Source organism: Anomalospiza imberbis, chromosome 4, assembly GCF_031753505.1.
Source record: "Anomalospiza imberbis isolate Cuckoo-Finch-1a 21T00152 chromosome 4, ASM3175350v1, whole genome shotgun sequence".
NCBI classification, from domain to species: domain Eukaryota; kingdom Metazoa; phylum Chordata; class Aves; order Passeriformes; family Viduidae; genus Anomalospiza; species Anomalospiza imberbis.
Window position 1 is genome coordinate 65,715,860 of NC_089684.1, and position 16,813 is coordinate 65,732,672.

General features: G+C 35.9%; 1 protein-coding gene across 7 annotated transcripts in view; it reads right to left on the reverse strand.

Moving 5' to 3' along the window:
• PDS5A (PDS5 cohesin associated factor A) overlaps positions 1–16,813 on the reverse strand; it is a 78,811-nt gene that overhangs the window by 39,329 nt on the left and 22,669 nt on the right. For all 7 annotated transcript variants that reach the window (XM_068188905.1, XM_068188902.1, XM_068188903.1 and 4 more), the window contains 7 exons: positions 8,284–8,487; positions 7,781–7,867; positions 6,894–6,991; positions 6,281–6,407; positions 2,807–2,887; positions 1,248–1,388; positions 101–216 (listed from right to left, as the gene is read on the reverse strand). In XM_068188905.1, the coding sequence (XP_068045006.1) occupies positions 101–216; positions 1,248–1,388; positions 2,807–2,887; positions 6,281–6,407; positions 6,894–6,991; positions 7,781–7,867; positions 8,284–8,487 (854 nt within the window). The remainder of the gene's footprint in view (positions 1–100; positions 217–1,247; positions 1,389–2,806; positions 2,888–6,280; positions 6,408–6,893; positions 6,992–7,780; positions 7,868–8,283; positions 8,488–16,813) is intronic.

Sequence of the window (16,813 nt, forward strand, 5' to 3'; positions counted from 1 at the left end):
ATCCTCTAAAACGGCAATGAAAAATGCAATACTGTAAGAAAACAGAAAAAAGAACATAAAATAATAACAGAAATTCAGAATTCCATCCCGCTTCTCTTACCGCCCAAGAAAGCACTGCCAAAGAGGTCGATTTTGCGTGGCCAGATCAGAATCTTTGGAACCAAAGAGTTTAGCCAGAAGTCGAACAACAGCCAAACGTTCTTCTCCATCATTGCTCTAAAAATCAAAACATGAAAAAGGAACTGTAAATCATTATCGGTAATACCTTAGTAATAACTGACTGTTTTTTGAACAGTTAGATTTAATCTGAGTTTGAAAGTATTTCTGGTAATCCTCATTCTCTTTAATTATCTGATAGGATTCATACGAGGCAAAATATACAAATACCTAGCAAGCTAATGTATTACAGACACTGAATAGATGGCTGTGCTTTGAAAGAACCTTCTCTTTCAGCAATAAAAACCCACAGTACTCTAATATACATTTGACAATATAAAACATGATTTTGTTTTAAAACATTTTTTAAGACTATTTTATGTGTGTGGAAAAGACACAAATTAAGATGTTATAAACACATGTGCACTAATGAAAGCCACATGTAATTTCACCAAATACCTATTTCTTGGTTACTTTTGTTTGTTGCAACCACAGCCTACATGTACATCCACACATGCAAATAGTATTTCTCTTGTCCACTTACTACCTTAGGAAAGACAAACAGCTTTTTAATTAAAACCCCCACAGACTTCCAAATCAGGATAAATTAACTGTTTTCAAGGATTCAAATCAGTCAGCTAACTTATTAGCTGACAATAACAAATCTGATAAAATAATAGGAAATATTTCCCCTATTATTAAAGCATTATTTTATAGAAGAAAATTCTGCAAATCAATACTGAAGCTAACACATTTGCATTTCATAAGACAAGCCAACCACAGCCTAATTACTTTATAAATTTTGGGTGTAATCCAAAGATTAAGTATATAAAGCTTTTGCATTAGACTGCATTAATTTATCATTATAATGATTATATATATTTTATGTGCATAATACATGTTTGCAAGCACAATATGCATATAATTCCAGACTAATTTCCAATATCCTTTAATATTATATTTACCTTCAAAATAAAGCAATAAATACAGAACTTTTATTCCCCTAGTAGAATACTTATTAAATCTACAGTTCTGCACTCTTAATATCCCCAAAAGTTTTACTGATTGTCCAAAGCTACACTGTAACCCACCTTCAGCTTGAATTCCAGCTGTGGCATGACAGACAGCAGTAAGTGAGGATCTATGGCAAAAAGCTCTTGTATCAAGTCAAACACATGTTCTGATAAGTCACTTACTGAAGACTTTCCCAGTACCAGAACCTGGTTAAAAAACTAAAATACAAACAGTCTTATGTAGTATATTTTCCTTCAATAATGCAAACATTATTTTAAAAAATTCTTTTAACATAGTATCGTTAATAGTTTTATACTAATGGAAGGCACTCGAAGCACAATTTCTTCATTACATCAAAGCATTTCACCTTTGCTATTTTGGCTCAAGCAAATTACAAACATCCTCAGTTCAGTTTTATTAACTCTATCAAGATAGTTTAATGCATGACAATTTGATAATTTCAAATCTCAGTAACTATCTCCCAAGCAAAATTAACAAGCAAGGAAAGAACTGTTAACTTAAAATGCATATTCATCCAGTAGAACATTGACAAAAAAAATTAGTACTTTAAAAAAGTTTTCTTATAATTGAAACCCAATCCAAATACTGAAAATAAATGTTCTCTGCTTCAAATTCATTTTAAAGAATGTCAGATGTCTTTATGTTATGTCTTGCAATATTTGATGGCTAATGTATCAAGGTCATTAGTGATCTAACAGAAACAAACCAAAGTAGTCTAAATTATTATTTATTTTTGGATTTATATAAAGTATATTAAAATTTAATACTTCTTATTAGAGATTGTAGGTTAATATTATTTAAGCAGTGCAAATGCAATACCAAAAAAAACCTATTACACACTTGAAAAAGAAAGTATGGAGAATAGTATTAAATCAACTCAAAGGTTACTTTATGTACTATCCTGTTTTCACATATGACTAATTACAAAGCTTAAAAAAACAGGGGAAAGTGGTAACTGTTAGTCAGACTCCTTGAGCTCCTAAATACTTACTGATTAATCTTTTATGAATCTGCCTAATTCCCTTTTAAACGACTCTAAATTTTATTAATTCTGCTGGCTTCAGCACCAAGGAAAGGCAACAGAATGGATCAGAACACATTCATCAAAGACTGCAGTAGCTGTATTAATATGCAGAACATACAACACTCACATTCAACAAGAAGGAATTGTAATTTGAAGGAAGCCTTGTAAAAAGCATAGCTCTTTCACTCTTTATGACTACAAGTCATAGCAAGTTTAGGAGGCAAAAGAAAATCTAGCCAAGAGCCTGTAGCTTGAAATGCTTCATCCTAAAGCTTGGTATGAAATAAGGGGGCCTTGTTGCTGGACATATGAACTATTAATAATTCCTTTTGCTGTAACAGGATTTTTGATGGTCACCTATTTTCACAGCCTAGATTTAGGCTTAACATTAGAATGAAATGGATAAAAATTAATTTCCTCTTCGCTTATTTGAAATACTCCACACAATTAATAACCAAGCCAACAATATCCTATTTGGAAAACTGTAGTAGCTTCTGTAAACAATAATTAAAAGAATAAAAATGGCCATCAAATCTCCAAAAAATCAAGACTTATTACTTGCAGGTAACACAGATTAATTAATTTACATACATTGGCAATACACGGTTCAATGGTCTGGACGGTCCTTTTCAACAGGACTTTTGCAAGATCAAATGCTTGTTTGTTAAGGTTCTGAAATAAAGAAAATATAATAACATTTTATAGAGTTTTCACACACAATAACAAAATTTGAAGAAACATTATCATACCTCCATACTCTGAAAATTAACATGCACCAAATCCGGCACAGAAAAATGAATTAATTTAAATTAATATTTAAATGTGGTTATGTTTGCCCCTCACATTAAAGACACACTATGTAGCAAGTTCAGCCTTGTCTGGAGAGTAAATCTGTGCACTGACTTCCCCACAGACTGTACCATATGCTCTGAGACAGCCCACAGTGAGACTACAGAAACCACCTACACTTGGGCAGAGCTAGCAGTTAACTTTCCAAGTAAGCATTCTATTGTAACGTGACAAATCTGAACATTTTTTATATTGCTCTTGAGCAAGAAAAATAATGTAACTGCACATCTGAAAAATTTGACTGTCCAAGTCTGTACAAATCCCATATGCTCTACCTCATATCATCTAAGGATTAATGCAGCTTGGATGGGAAAAAAAATAGACATGGATGAGCTGATTGCCCCAAAAACTACAAATCACTGCAGATAAAATGCAGGTAAAGCCTAGGGATGACTGATTCTTGGAAATATTGTATTTGGCAAGTCTACACTGAAAACAACTCCCTCATGTTCTTTTAACTAATGAGATGACAAAGACAGTTCATCAACAGATAGTGAAGAGAAACAAGTGGCCAAAGGCTCAACCAAATATCTCTTCAGTCACCAAAGCACTAAACTGATGTCTCATTACAGAAGACAGACATGTTTGCATGAATTCTTCTCAAAAAATATCCCGATACTTTCTCCCCAAACCCAGCCATGGTTAAAATCTTGTTGACTAGTATGCAGGTATTAAACCGAAGAACTGCGAATCTCAAACTTTAAAATGCATTTTCTATGGAACTTCAATACAGCTTCTTCCACACAACCAAACCAACAACCCAAATACACACACAAACGCAGAACATCACCATACCAAAGAACCAAACACCAAAATGGCCTAGAAAAGCAATATACAACTTAATAAAACAAATAATCAACTATTTCAGCTATTAGGAGAAAAGAAACCCTGTGGGTCTGGACAACCCATGCTGTAGAACATGCAGATGAAAATATACATTTTTTAACACATGAAAATGTTTTTAAGGAATAACTTATGTAAGACTGGGAAGAAAAATATTCACTCAACAGCACTACTTTTGAAGTTAATAAAAAGAACTACAGTTTGAGGCCACAGGTCAAAATATGACATTCTACTGCTATTGAAAACTTGAATTTACTAGATGAGAGTCACATTAGCACACACAGAGAACAATGTACACCACACAATCACTTTACTAAGAATGGACGTACAAATTCATATAATCTAGATTCGGAGGTAGACTGTATATCATGTCTAATTAAAAAAAAAAAAAAAAACACCTCAGACTGCATTATCCAAACTACATTATTTCAGCTTCTTTACAAGGACAAACTTCCATCAAGTCTTGCCAGACTGATATTTTTCTTATGTCATAGTAGAGAACGACCGGTATTTGACTGCTTTGCACAGACATGAAAGTATTGCTATTATATGCATTCTACAAAAAATCAACCATGCTCTTAAGGCTACAGTGCTTCTGATTTACAGATCTAAAGGTGTGGCAAGCACATTTAACATCTACAACATAAAGGCAAGCAATAGAATCACAAAATTTTCTTGGAGATCTGTTCATGAAAGGAAAACATGAAGGAAGGAAAGAGTCAAACTCCCGTAGGCAGATCAGACAAAAGAACTTTCTGGATGTTTATTTCTTTTTTTGATCTACCATGGTGAAGCAGTCATTTAACTGCTGTTGTTACAAGAAACAAAGAAAGTAACACAGACTGACATACTGACCAAATTACAATACTGAGCACTGCCTATAGGACATTTTTTGCTCAGTAATGACCAAGAGCCAGTAAGAGTGGCACCAGTCCTCTAAGTGATACTAAATATGCATTAAACCCAATATTTACACCAAGTTTACACCAAGGCTCTTTATCAGAGCCTTGCTTGAGAATTTTCTTCATTAGGCAAAACTATAACAATGTTAATGTTAAAGGATCACATTCACTTTTATTTTGCCTTAATCAAGCACTCACAACACAATGTTAAGTTGTACAAGTTTTTACTGGGCCTTTGTACCCTCAGGGCAATGCCCACCATTGTTAACAGCATCACCTCAGATCACCACCCTCTACTTCCTCATATCTACTTGCCTATAATTCACTAGAAGCAACTTACAAAGAACAGTGTATTTTCACAAGGACTCTTGTTATAAGAGGCTCTCTGTGTTAGCAGCTTCAATAAGACATTATCTCATTGCTGTCAATAAAAATGATTTGATAGAATGCCATTCCTGTCTCATGATTATGACAGAAGGAATGTACACTCATCTCAGACAATAGATACTTTTATATGCTTGATGAGATTTCACAGGTAAATGACAATGGCCATACTAATACTGATTTAGTTATGTAGTCATGGATGGACGTGCCTTAATTTTTGTAATTATTTTAAATTAACAAATGAGCAAACAGAAACACATACTTAGTAATCAGAGTGCAGTTCATCTACTCGTACTAATAACTGAAACTTACAGTACTCCATACTATTTTTGATAAGTGCAAATGTTTTAGCTAGGGAATTTTCTTGGTGTAAGGCATCACCAGCCTGCACATCATTTTCCCTTATTTCACAGCTAAAGGAGTTGTGTTTATTCTCTTTTTAAATTTATTAAGGCATTACAGTGAAGGTACTTTAAAAGCTCAAGTGCAGACCCAGTGATCTCCTCTTCAAGGAACATACAATTCCTCTAGGAAGGGGAATGTGTGTGTTCTGTGTCACTTTGCTCCTTGTAAGTGAATTAAATAAAGAAAGACAATGGAAGGGGTGAGAAGCACAACTAGGAAGGTGCAGCGAAGTCTGACTGGCAAACTGGGGAGGACAGTAAGAGACCACAGAAGTCTTGGGAACATCTTTCCCCCGCCCCCCTTCTTTTAAACTCAAAAACATTTAATATCTTCTCTATTAAAAAAAAAACCAAAAAAAAACCCAAAAAAACAACAACAAACCAACATATCCCAAAAGTGAAAGAACCAACTACTTACAATCCCCAAGATATGTTTTCCTATTATATTTGCTTGAAAACACTTTATGTATGTTTCAGTACAGAGATCCTGAGGTGGCACAATCTCTCTGTATCAAATAATCTAGACACAGCTAATTAACAGCAGCAGGTAATTCCCAAATGAATGTGAGAAAATTAGACAGTCACAACAGTTAAAGCGTATAAAAAGATAAACAACATGCAAAAGGCAGTAAGACTTATTGTTATTATAACAGCATACTATGATAATATTTTACTTGGCAGACCTTGTGTGCAGGAATGAGGTTAATCAAAATTGAGTCCAGCAGCTCCTGAGTTACTCCATCGCCTTCCATGATGATAGAACTCATCAAATCCAGCATATGCATTTGTACCTTCTGGTTGTGGCTATTACTAAGATCATAAAGAATATTTTCAATATTAAATTCTCAGACTCTGACAAATAATAACAGTACAATCAAGAAACAACATCAAACGTTGTTCAGTTTGCTCTCCCTTACTCTCTTCACATCTCAAAACTATTTTATGTGGCTTTCTTCTCTTATAGAAAGGTTCAAAAATCTAGAGCAACCTAGCTCTGCTTTAAGACAATAAAAATAAAAAAGGACAATAACAACCAATACAAGAATGCAGATACACTAATCAAAATGAAATATACTGCTGTAACATCAACAACAAATTTTAAAACATCTACTTTCAGACACACACCCCTCTGTAATTTCAGCAGTTCACACTCATTTGCTTTCCTAGTAGCTCCTCATTTAGGCAAATAAAGACTTCTGTTCAGGTATATTTATCTGTAGACTATGCAATGATTCAGTCTACCCCCAAACCTAATGATATTTTGACAGTTAATATAATGGAAATTATTCAACTTACTTGATAACTGAAAAAAGAGTCCTAAAAAGCTGAATAAAAATGTCATTGCAATCTTCCAACTCAAAGCAGATGTTGTAAGATTTGACCCAAGCTAAATTCTAAAACAAAAATTAGGATATTTAGGCTAGTACAACTTCACATTAAGTAATATAAATATAATCATATTAGCATTGGGGATTTTTCTATTTAAGGAAAAATAATATACAATAGATGTAAATGCTTTGGGGAAAGAGACTGGATATTTGTTTTGCATATAAAGAGCTCCTAACACAGAGGGCCTTTGCAAGATATATCCAGAAAAAGCTAAATACAGAATGATCTGATTTCCTAAGATTGAAATCCAATTGATAGAACTTGTTAATACAGTAAGACCTTATTTTTTCTTCATGCTATGAAACAATACAATTTTAAACATCATGTTTTGAACATCAATTATCTTATTTACAAATGAGATACTATTTCTAAAAGCATACTGAACCCCACCACTCAGTTCTTGTCTAGAGTATGGTTTTGCAATGTTTTTAAAGCAAAAATATTATGTTCCTCTTCTCATCACCAATATAGGCACATTTGCATTTTAATCAGCATTTGAAATTTTCTCTCTTGATAAAAAATCCCCAGCACATGGAATTGTAAGAAAAATGCTACATTTTAATAAATACCAATTGTTTAAACATGTCCTCAACTACAGATTAACAAACTTAATAAACACAAACAGCATTATAAGTACTAAAAGAAGCAATTCACTGAACTTTAATGAGACTGGTGTGATTTACAGAATAAAAGAAATTTGCCAGGCATACTGGCACATCCAGAGAACAACTAGTTACACTTCTTACATTTACAGAGCTACTATCATCTACTGAAAGTTACAACTATTGTGTTACCTCTAACAAGTAAAAGTATCTGTTAAATTGAGGGCTCTTCGTGTCCTCCAAGCCTTTTAATTGTCTTGTAATAAACAAGAATATGTCCTGTCAAAAAACAAAGTTTACAAGCTTGATTCAGCAGAAAGTGAAAATACAATCCTTTAGCAGTGACATCTATCCACATTTTCAAACTCATAATGTGAGAACATCAAATTGTCTTTTTTAGGCACTGACAGAAAGCTATCACCAATACAGATACTGGCCATCTAGCATTCCTTTACACAACTCTGGCCCTTAAGTATTACACTGACTTACAGGATTAAAGCAACTTCTCTTTAATAAAACTAAAAATCAGTATACATGTGAATAAAAACATTTTTCTGTTAGTTTTTGGGATTTTTTGTTGGGGGGGACTGTTTGGTTTGTTTGGGTTTTGTTTGTATTTTTGAAGGAGGCAGTTTATATTTTCTTCAGGAAGAATAAGGTAGGAGAAAAGCCTTTATCTTACAAGGCATTTTTACCTTAAGTTTGTCATGGGAAGTATATGGAGCTTCAGGAGCATAGATACGAAAGATATCAGCCAAGCAACATGCTACAAGGAGGCGCACATCTTTATTGGGATTCCTGAGGAAGAATTCAGATGCAAGGTGCAAGGCTAATGGGAGATACTGCTGCTTCTCATCTTCTGAGTCCTGGTCCATATCCATGAAGGTTTTTACCACCATCTGAAAAATACCAGAAAAAAAAAATTGAGTTCTTTCTATTCTTATTCCTTATTACTAAATGAGATTTTTTAAAAGGATGCAGTGCTATCAATACATAATTTTTCTGCTGCATAATCATAATCAGTACTTGAATTTTTTTGTTAGGACAAATATCAGAAAAAGGGAAGTGCTAACCTGATACTTAAATGTTTATCAACTTGATATTTTAGATTAAGACACTGAAAACCATGTTACAGTTCTGCTTATTTTGTCAATCTTGACCTGAGGTACAGCACAGAAACTGCTGTGCACAGATGAGGTTGGAGATGGCAGCATCTCTTCCTCAAGGCAGTCCCATTGCAATTCCAAGTGAGAACTCACCTCAGTATGAATGGTGTGAGGGGCTGTAAGCCATCTGGCCTAACACATGGCTATAGTACAATGCAGCTGCTTTAGAGCTGTGCCAGAACTAGAGGAGCCTAAGAGGCCACTCTTAATAATCTGCCTCTACTGAGGCACAGACCTCACAAAGTACTTTACATATGCACAATCTTTCTATCTAGTTTAAACCAACTAGATACTAGATAATTTAATCCTACATGTAAAATAAGTCTGAACACTGCAGATCTCTCCTTCTGCATATTTAGAGCTGCATCTTTAGCCTTATTAACATAATGTAATAAATTAACCACATGGTTTCCTTGTTTCTTCCAGCACAGCTAAGAACTACTAAATCCTATGAAATGCCAACAAATTAGTTTATTTTTAGTTATTATACAACCCCAGTTAATTGAAACACCTCAATGTAATGATTTGGCAAACCTGAAAGTAAGAATTTAGTTTAAGGAAATAAAAAGTTGCAGATTTAACTTTTGGAATAGTGTTTGTTAAAGGAGGAGAATGACTTCTAGGATGTCAGCACAGAACAGGTGGATGTGCCAGATACTCTTAGAATGACCTTAGTGAAATCAGTATTTGAGTTCCATTCCTCCATGTCACTTGAGCATCCTTAGTGTTAAAACTGTGAAGGACAGCCTCACTGTATATGAAGAGGATTTGGTATGCCCACTACAGACACAGTATACGCAGTGCACACGATGAAGAAATACCAGAGAGAAGAAAGAATGATAAATCTTGATGGGTCAAATTCACCTCTAAAATAATAATAGTGAAACACAAAAGCAGACTGACCTCACACAGCTAATAAATACATCTATTACTCTAACAAGAATTTTTTTGTTACGGTGTCATTCAAATGATTCTAGGGTTACTTCTCCATTATTAAGCACGTCTGTTCTTCCAACATGAAAGTGCTGTGTTTCAGCTTTCTTTCCTTCCTGAGTTTTGAAATATGGTTTTAAATTCAGCTCTTATAAATTAAAGTAAATGTTTGACAGCAACCTCTCCTACAGTACATTACTTAAAAATCCTCCTCCATTTCTAGAAATGTACAAGTATAACCCAACTTGCCACAAAGAAAAAAAAAGAGGAGACGAGAGAGGAGAAAAACCCTACACAACAATAAAGAAAAAAAAGAGACCTTTACATCTACAGCTCAGAAAAACACAAATTGTATCTTATTGGTCTGTTTCCTAAAAATATTCTTAAGCTATTTTTAAAGCCCTAGCTGAAAGCACAAAACCATTCTTCTACTGACAACTCCGGTCTGTTACAGGGCCATTTGTTGCTGTGTCCTGGGGTGCATCAGGCACAGCATCACCAGCTGCTCAAGGGAGGGGATTGTCCTGCTCTGCTCTGCACTGGGGTAGCCTCCCCTGAAGTTCTGGATACAGCCAGAAATTGATCTGCTAAAATAATCTGCTAATGAAACTGAAAACCTAAAATAAACTCTATAGATACATAAGGCTAAAGTCCAAATAATTTAATGTTTTGAATGTCCAAATCACCTAAGACAGTTTTTATTCCCGAAAAATGTGATCAAACGGTAACAGGAACTCACTACTTTTTCAGACTACAGTAGTACTGTCTAACTGATGTCTGGCTATACAGTTGAAACTATCTTGAACACTAATATTCATTTATATAAAAAGCACACAGACTTAGCAGCTTTCACAACAAAAAATCTGTTACTGTACTCTGTGCAAAAAGCAAGAGACAGAAAAATATTCTTTAATAATAATAATGTAACATCATCCATTCCTTTCCAAACAATTAAGCAGTCAATTTAAACACTAATTCTAGCAAATGTAAAAAGAATACAGCTATGCACATTTATGATTAAATTCATTTTGCATCACTTTTGATTGAATGTATCTCCATTAATTTGTCATATACTGGTACTTTGCTTAGCTTGAAAAAATAAACTATTACAACTATTCTAGAAATTGACATTATTGCCACTTTTACCACAGTACTCTGGAATTCTAATTATCAGAGCAAAATTTTACTCTCCCAGACTCTGCAAACCAGCAAGTGAAATGACAGGATTATAATACTGAAGCAATGCAAATGTCTTCATTCAAACTAGTGAGAATAGCTAAATGAAAACTGCTAAAGTCACTCTCAGCATGTTATGAACATACTGAAAACTGGAAAGTTAAAGCTTTCAGGAAGGTGTTCATCTGATTGTATCAACCATGCAGTGTGCAAGCCAGTCTAGGTTATCCTTTCACCCACTGGAGAGAAATAGACCCTGAGTTCAAGCACAGATGCCCATGATGACATCTACAGATGCTGGCTCAGTTCTGCCCTGGAACTCTGCAGCAGCCATGAAAGCAGCTCAGTGTGACTAGAGGCCTAAATTGAGGCGAGATGAACAATACCTGCAGCTTCTTGTGAGACTGTCAGCCTTTCAACTGCACTGAAACATACATGTGAGATTGCCAAAGGGCTGTTCACACACTGCCCACATCTCACATGCAGCTTACATGTGGCCTGCTTCCAAAGACGAAATCAGCATGGTAGCCTACCCTTATGTGACTCAGCTGTGACTCTTGTGCAAGAGCTATGCCTCAGACAGGAATATTAGCTTTTGCTGTTCTGATCTGTATGATTTAGGAAAATGGTTTCTTGGATCAGGAAGCCCTTCTACTGCTGAAACATACTGATGATTCCAGCAATACAGGGGGGAGAGGTATATAAACACCAACAGGGTAATCAATATAGACAGTTAAAAGACTCAAACCAGCAGTTGCAGAGAGGAAGAAGCAGGCAGATCTAGGAAAGCCTTGCTGCAGTTGGCAGGACAAGCACAAACCTCCAAGCCAGTCACAGCAGGGGGAAAGCGTGTACATGTTGCATTTGTTTTGCTGTTCTTACACCAGCTTATTCACAGGGCTCCAAAGCAGTAACATTTAACAACCCTTGACTTGTAAAAAGACCAGGGAAAAATACTCAGAATTTAAAAAATCCCTTTGCAACCACTGAAAGAAGACATTCAACAACTGAGATACCATTTGATACCATTTGTTGTAACTGGGATGATACTGTAAATTAACTTCAGCACTGGGATTAAATACAAAAGATATCTGAAAGTAAAACTTAACCAAATGGATGTGAACCCAGATGACATTCAAGAGCTAGGACAATTCAAGGAGAGATGCCAAGAAAAGGCTGAAATCACAGCAGACCCAAATAAGGCAACTGTCATCAGAGTGTTTTTACATATTTCCTTACACAATTTCACCAGTACTATAGCTGATTCTTGCCATTAACTATTAACAATAAATTATATTTTTATCTCAGATCTCACAGTAAAATGCAGCAAAATGTTTCACAGACACGTGTCTCTGAAAAAAATACTTTTATGTGGTGCAGATTTAGGATGAGAAGTCTTTGTCAGCCTCAGATACAGTCCTATCTGTCAGCCAGAAGCATCAAACAAACATGGAAAAACGAGACGTTAAAGTGTGAAGAAAAAGAAAAGAAAAATACTCAAATCAGAAGGACCAGATGATTGTTAATTCAAAACCTTTGAATTCCTGACAAATGAAATCACAAATGTGGTACCACAGGTTTTGATGGCTTTTCTTTAAGCAACAAACAAAATCTCAAACAACAAAACAATCCCAAACAACAAAACAATCCCAAAACAACAAACTATATACACACTCCCCACCACCACCCTAAGCTAACGCCTGAATAAGGGAGATACCAACTAAGCAGACAGCACCAAATATTGATGTAGTAATCAAGATATGACATCTTGCCAATACATCCAACAGGCTGACATCAACAGAATTTTATAATACAAACCAAACCTGGAACAGGTAAATAAACCCAGAAGTTGAGAAAACCTTGGTAACACATAAAAAGCAAATTACTTTGATAACCCTCATCTCCAAACAGCTCATGCCTTTAATAAAGATAATCAACACCTTGCACAAGACTTTGTTTGAGTGTCAAGAACAACATCACACTGAGCCACACAGAAATTGAGAAGCTTGAAAGAGATGAAAATTAGGCCAATATTGTCTCCTTAGCCCCTTCCTAAAGTGATAAATTGAAAGAACCTTTTGGAACTGAATGTATTCATTGGTGGAGAATGGTGTTATAACTGACCCTATTTCCACAAAAACCTGTGGTATGAGAAGCAGGAATTGATGGTGATGACACAGTTACAGAATTGCAATAGAGGACAGGATACTCTATGAGAAGAACAGAAATACCAAAAAATCACTATTGGTAAATCGTCATATGCTTAGCACTTAAATCCATGACCATATTAAGCTGTCTTATCTGCTCTAAACATCAGAAGAGAAAAAAGATGGACATTTAGTAAGCAATTGTAAAGAATTTATGAGCCAACAGCAGGCCATGTACACGAAAACAATAAAAATGCAATTGCAGGATATGACAAAAGAAGGAAAGTAAAAAACCAGCAATACAACTCATGAAATGCTAAAAATACTAAATGCTGATTGGAAACACATTACTTAGTCCTGATTATCCTCACTAATTAAAAAAAAAAATCAAATTACACAGGTACAGAATGTATTTGCCAAAGGAGTCTCAAATGCCTTTTCTTGTAAGGAGACATTTACCAGACTGTGCTAATTAAAAACAACAGCTGAAACCTCTCTTTGGGGCCATTACCATTTAATATCTTTATCAATGATCTGGACAAGGGGATTGGATGCACCCTCAGTAAATTCACAGATGACACCAAGTTGGTCGGGAGTGTTGATCTTCTGGAGGACATGGAGGCTTGGCAGAAGGACCTGGACAGGACAAACTGGTGGGCCAAGGCCAGCGCTATGAGGGTCAACAAGGCCCCCTGCCAGGTCCTGCACTTGGGTCACAACAAGCCCAGGCAGTGCTACAGGCTGGGCAAGTGGCTGGAAAACTGCCCAGCAGAAAAGGACCTGGGAGTGCTGGTCCACAGGCGGCTGAACATGAGCCAGGGTGTGCCCAGGTGGCCAAGGAGGCCAAAGGCATCCTGGCCTGTGTCAGCAACAGTGTGGCCAGCAGGACCAGGACAGTGACTGTCCCACTCTATTTGGTACTGGTGAGGCCACACCCTGAATCCTGTTTCCAATTCTGGGCCCCTCAGTTCAGGAAGTGCTGGAGGAAGTCCAGAGAAGGGCAATGCCCCATTTTCACTACAAATTCTTCAATCTGTACTCTCTGACAAGACATTTAACTGGCTTTAGAGAACTTGCAGAAGGGAAAACAGAAAATGAAAAGTTGGACAAAAGATGATATAAACACTCTGAGGGGCAAAGACTATTTGCTTTCTTCTTTATATATTCTGCTCACAACCTGAAGCCAATGAACAGGGTTTCCAGATGTGCTTACAAATGTATCATATGAGATGAAAAGCTGATGCAGCAACAACTGATTGGGCAAACAGTTTAACTGTTTAACTGCCAGGTCTTTAACTGGGGACTGACCTACACCAGGCTTTTCTTTGGAGTTCCAGCCAACTGACCAATCACAAGCAAAGAAGTCACAAATTGCTAATTTACCACTATCTTCTCATTGGTGAAATAGCACCTTCTGTATTATTTTACTTATATCAAGCAAGTCAGACTATATTCCAAGAACCTAGCTATTAAATCGATCTGACATGTGAAAAAGCAGAAAGACTGATTACTGCCTGTAATAAAAACAGTATACAGAGCAGTCCGTTCATGGATTACCTGAAGTAACTTCCTTGGTACACATTTTTAAGTAACTACAAAATGAATTCAAATATCACATAAACAGGACAATAATTGTTACCAAATTGGGAGAGGGACTGTACAGTTACCCACATATCTTGGTAATCAACACACAGTAGAATTCCAGTTCTGCTGTCAAGCTGTAAGATTCCTCATACTAACATGAATGGAACAGAAGGGGGGAACAAGGCAAATACAATAAGAAAAATCAGATGCCTTAATTCAAAACATTTTTCATGGCACAAATTAGAACATGCTTTTTAAATTGTGCTTGATTTTTGCAGAGCACAATATTGAGTCATACACTGATAATCAATCAGATTGACATCTTGGGTACAGCAACTCATATGGACTGCTGCAAGGAAAAGTTCCAAGCAAGTATGCTTCCCAAGATTGCAGTGGTGCAAAAGGAAGTAAAACTGGCCTTCCTTCCCAGTAGAAGATAATCCTAATGCTGTTACTACTGTATGTAATAAATCTTATACCCATGGGAAAATAGCCCATGGGAAAAATCAGATTCATGATGTGCAAAGAAAATATTACATGCCTTTTCATATCACCACAACCTTGTCAAAATATATTTTGCTCAGAACTGAATATTTTAGAAAATATTACTGCTTTTAAATTTTTACTAAAGTAGGATTTGGAAGATTCAAAACCATTTTTGTACACCCTCAGTTCCTTCACCACTATATGCAAGAGCAATGTGCTTTTTCCTCCAAGTAAATGCACTTTAAACCCAAGTCAAGTTTTATTTTTGTGTTTAATCAGGTACCACTATGCTTTGTGTAAGAAAAAACAGTAAGTTCATTTACATTCACTCTATGGCAACAATATGGAATCTTTATCATCTGTCACTTCTTTTGAAATTATGATTATTTGAGTGATCACACACAACCAAAATCATAGCTATCTGGAGACAGGTTTTAACTTTGTATTGCTAAGACTACTGGTTGGCAACCAGGTCTGAATTTCTGTCTGGTTTTGGCTTCATGTGACATGCAGATCCCGTTTAACCACTTGCAGCGACCATCTCCTTCTCCCTTTCCTATTACTCACCCTGCCCTGCTTCTGGCCCTGCAGTGCCAGTGCACTTGTTGAACAACTCCATGATTAAATTTAATTTACTAATGTGTCCGAAAAGCCTCTTGGGAAAAGGCCCAGATAGTTTTCTGACAGGCATAGTTAGATTCTAGACAGATCTGATACATTCCAGAACCAGTAGCAAGAAGGTAGTTAGACTTCAATGGCCAAGACCAGGAAGGGAGCGTTTCCAGTGCATAAACTCTTAACAAACAACCCAGTAAAAGCATGAATTCTTAACCTTACCAGTGGCAAGCTCAGGAAGCCTGAAATGAGCAGCTATAGATAGCCAAATCCTACTAGATCCCCTGAAAATTTACCTTTACTTCTATCTAGTAAAAACTGGCATAAGATCTGATCACCAATGATTTTACATTCAAGGTCTCAGAAATGTGTTGCTACAGTAATTTTCAGAACTTGTATCCAATTTATCAACGAACTTATTAATTTTAATTTAATAATCTGTTTCCTGGGGTTTTATCATGACCTGAGACAGCAGAGGTTTCCTATTTACTTTTTTAGGCCATCACTTTCTTTGCCTTCCAGGTTCTTATTATTCTCATCATATCCTTATCTCATACCTTTGGAGGCAAAGGTTCACTACAACTTCAGTACTGCACAGAGTACATTCCCAGAGTATGCAAACGAGCATATGCATCTGATTCACAGAAGGGAAGCAGAACACAGTATTCACCGTCTGGCTCCTGACCCAGCACTAAATTCTGTAAGGTTTTTCAATAGAAACTGTTCAGTCAAAGATTTCATTGAGCAGCCTCAACTGATGCATCAGAATTCCCTTATTTAGTCCTTTACAACTTCATGAAATCATAGTGTTATTTTCTCTCATTATTCCTCACCATGCTTAAATCAACATTAAGCCTAAAAGCTCCCACTGGATCAGTTCCACTCAAATTATTTAACTTAATACACATTCTCCTTGGCCATGATGAACAAAACCAACTCACCTCTTCACATTTCCCAAACACCTAAAAGGTTTTCAAGTGTGCAAAGTATTACCTGACATTAGGTCACTGTATGGTTTATCAAAAAAAAATATTTCTTGGTACTTTTTATTTACAAGCAGCTTTGGATGCATGACAATACTTGGCTACTCAATCCAAAACCTGTTAAAGTTATTTTAA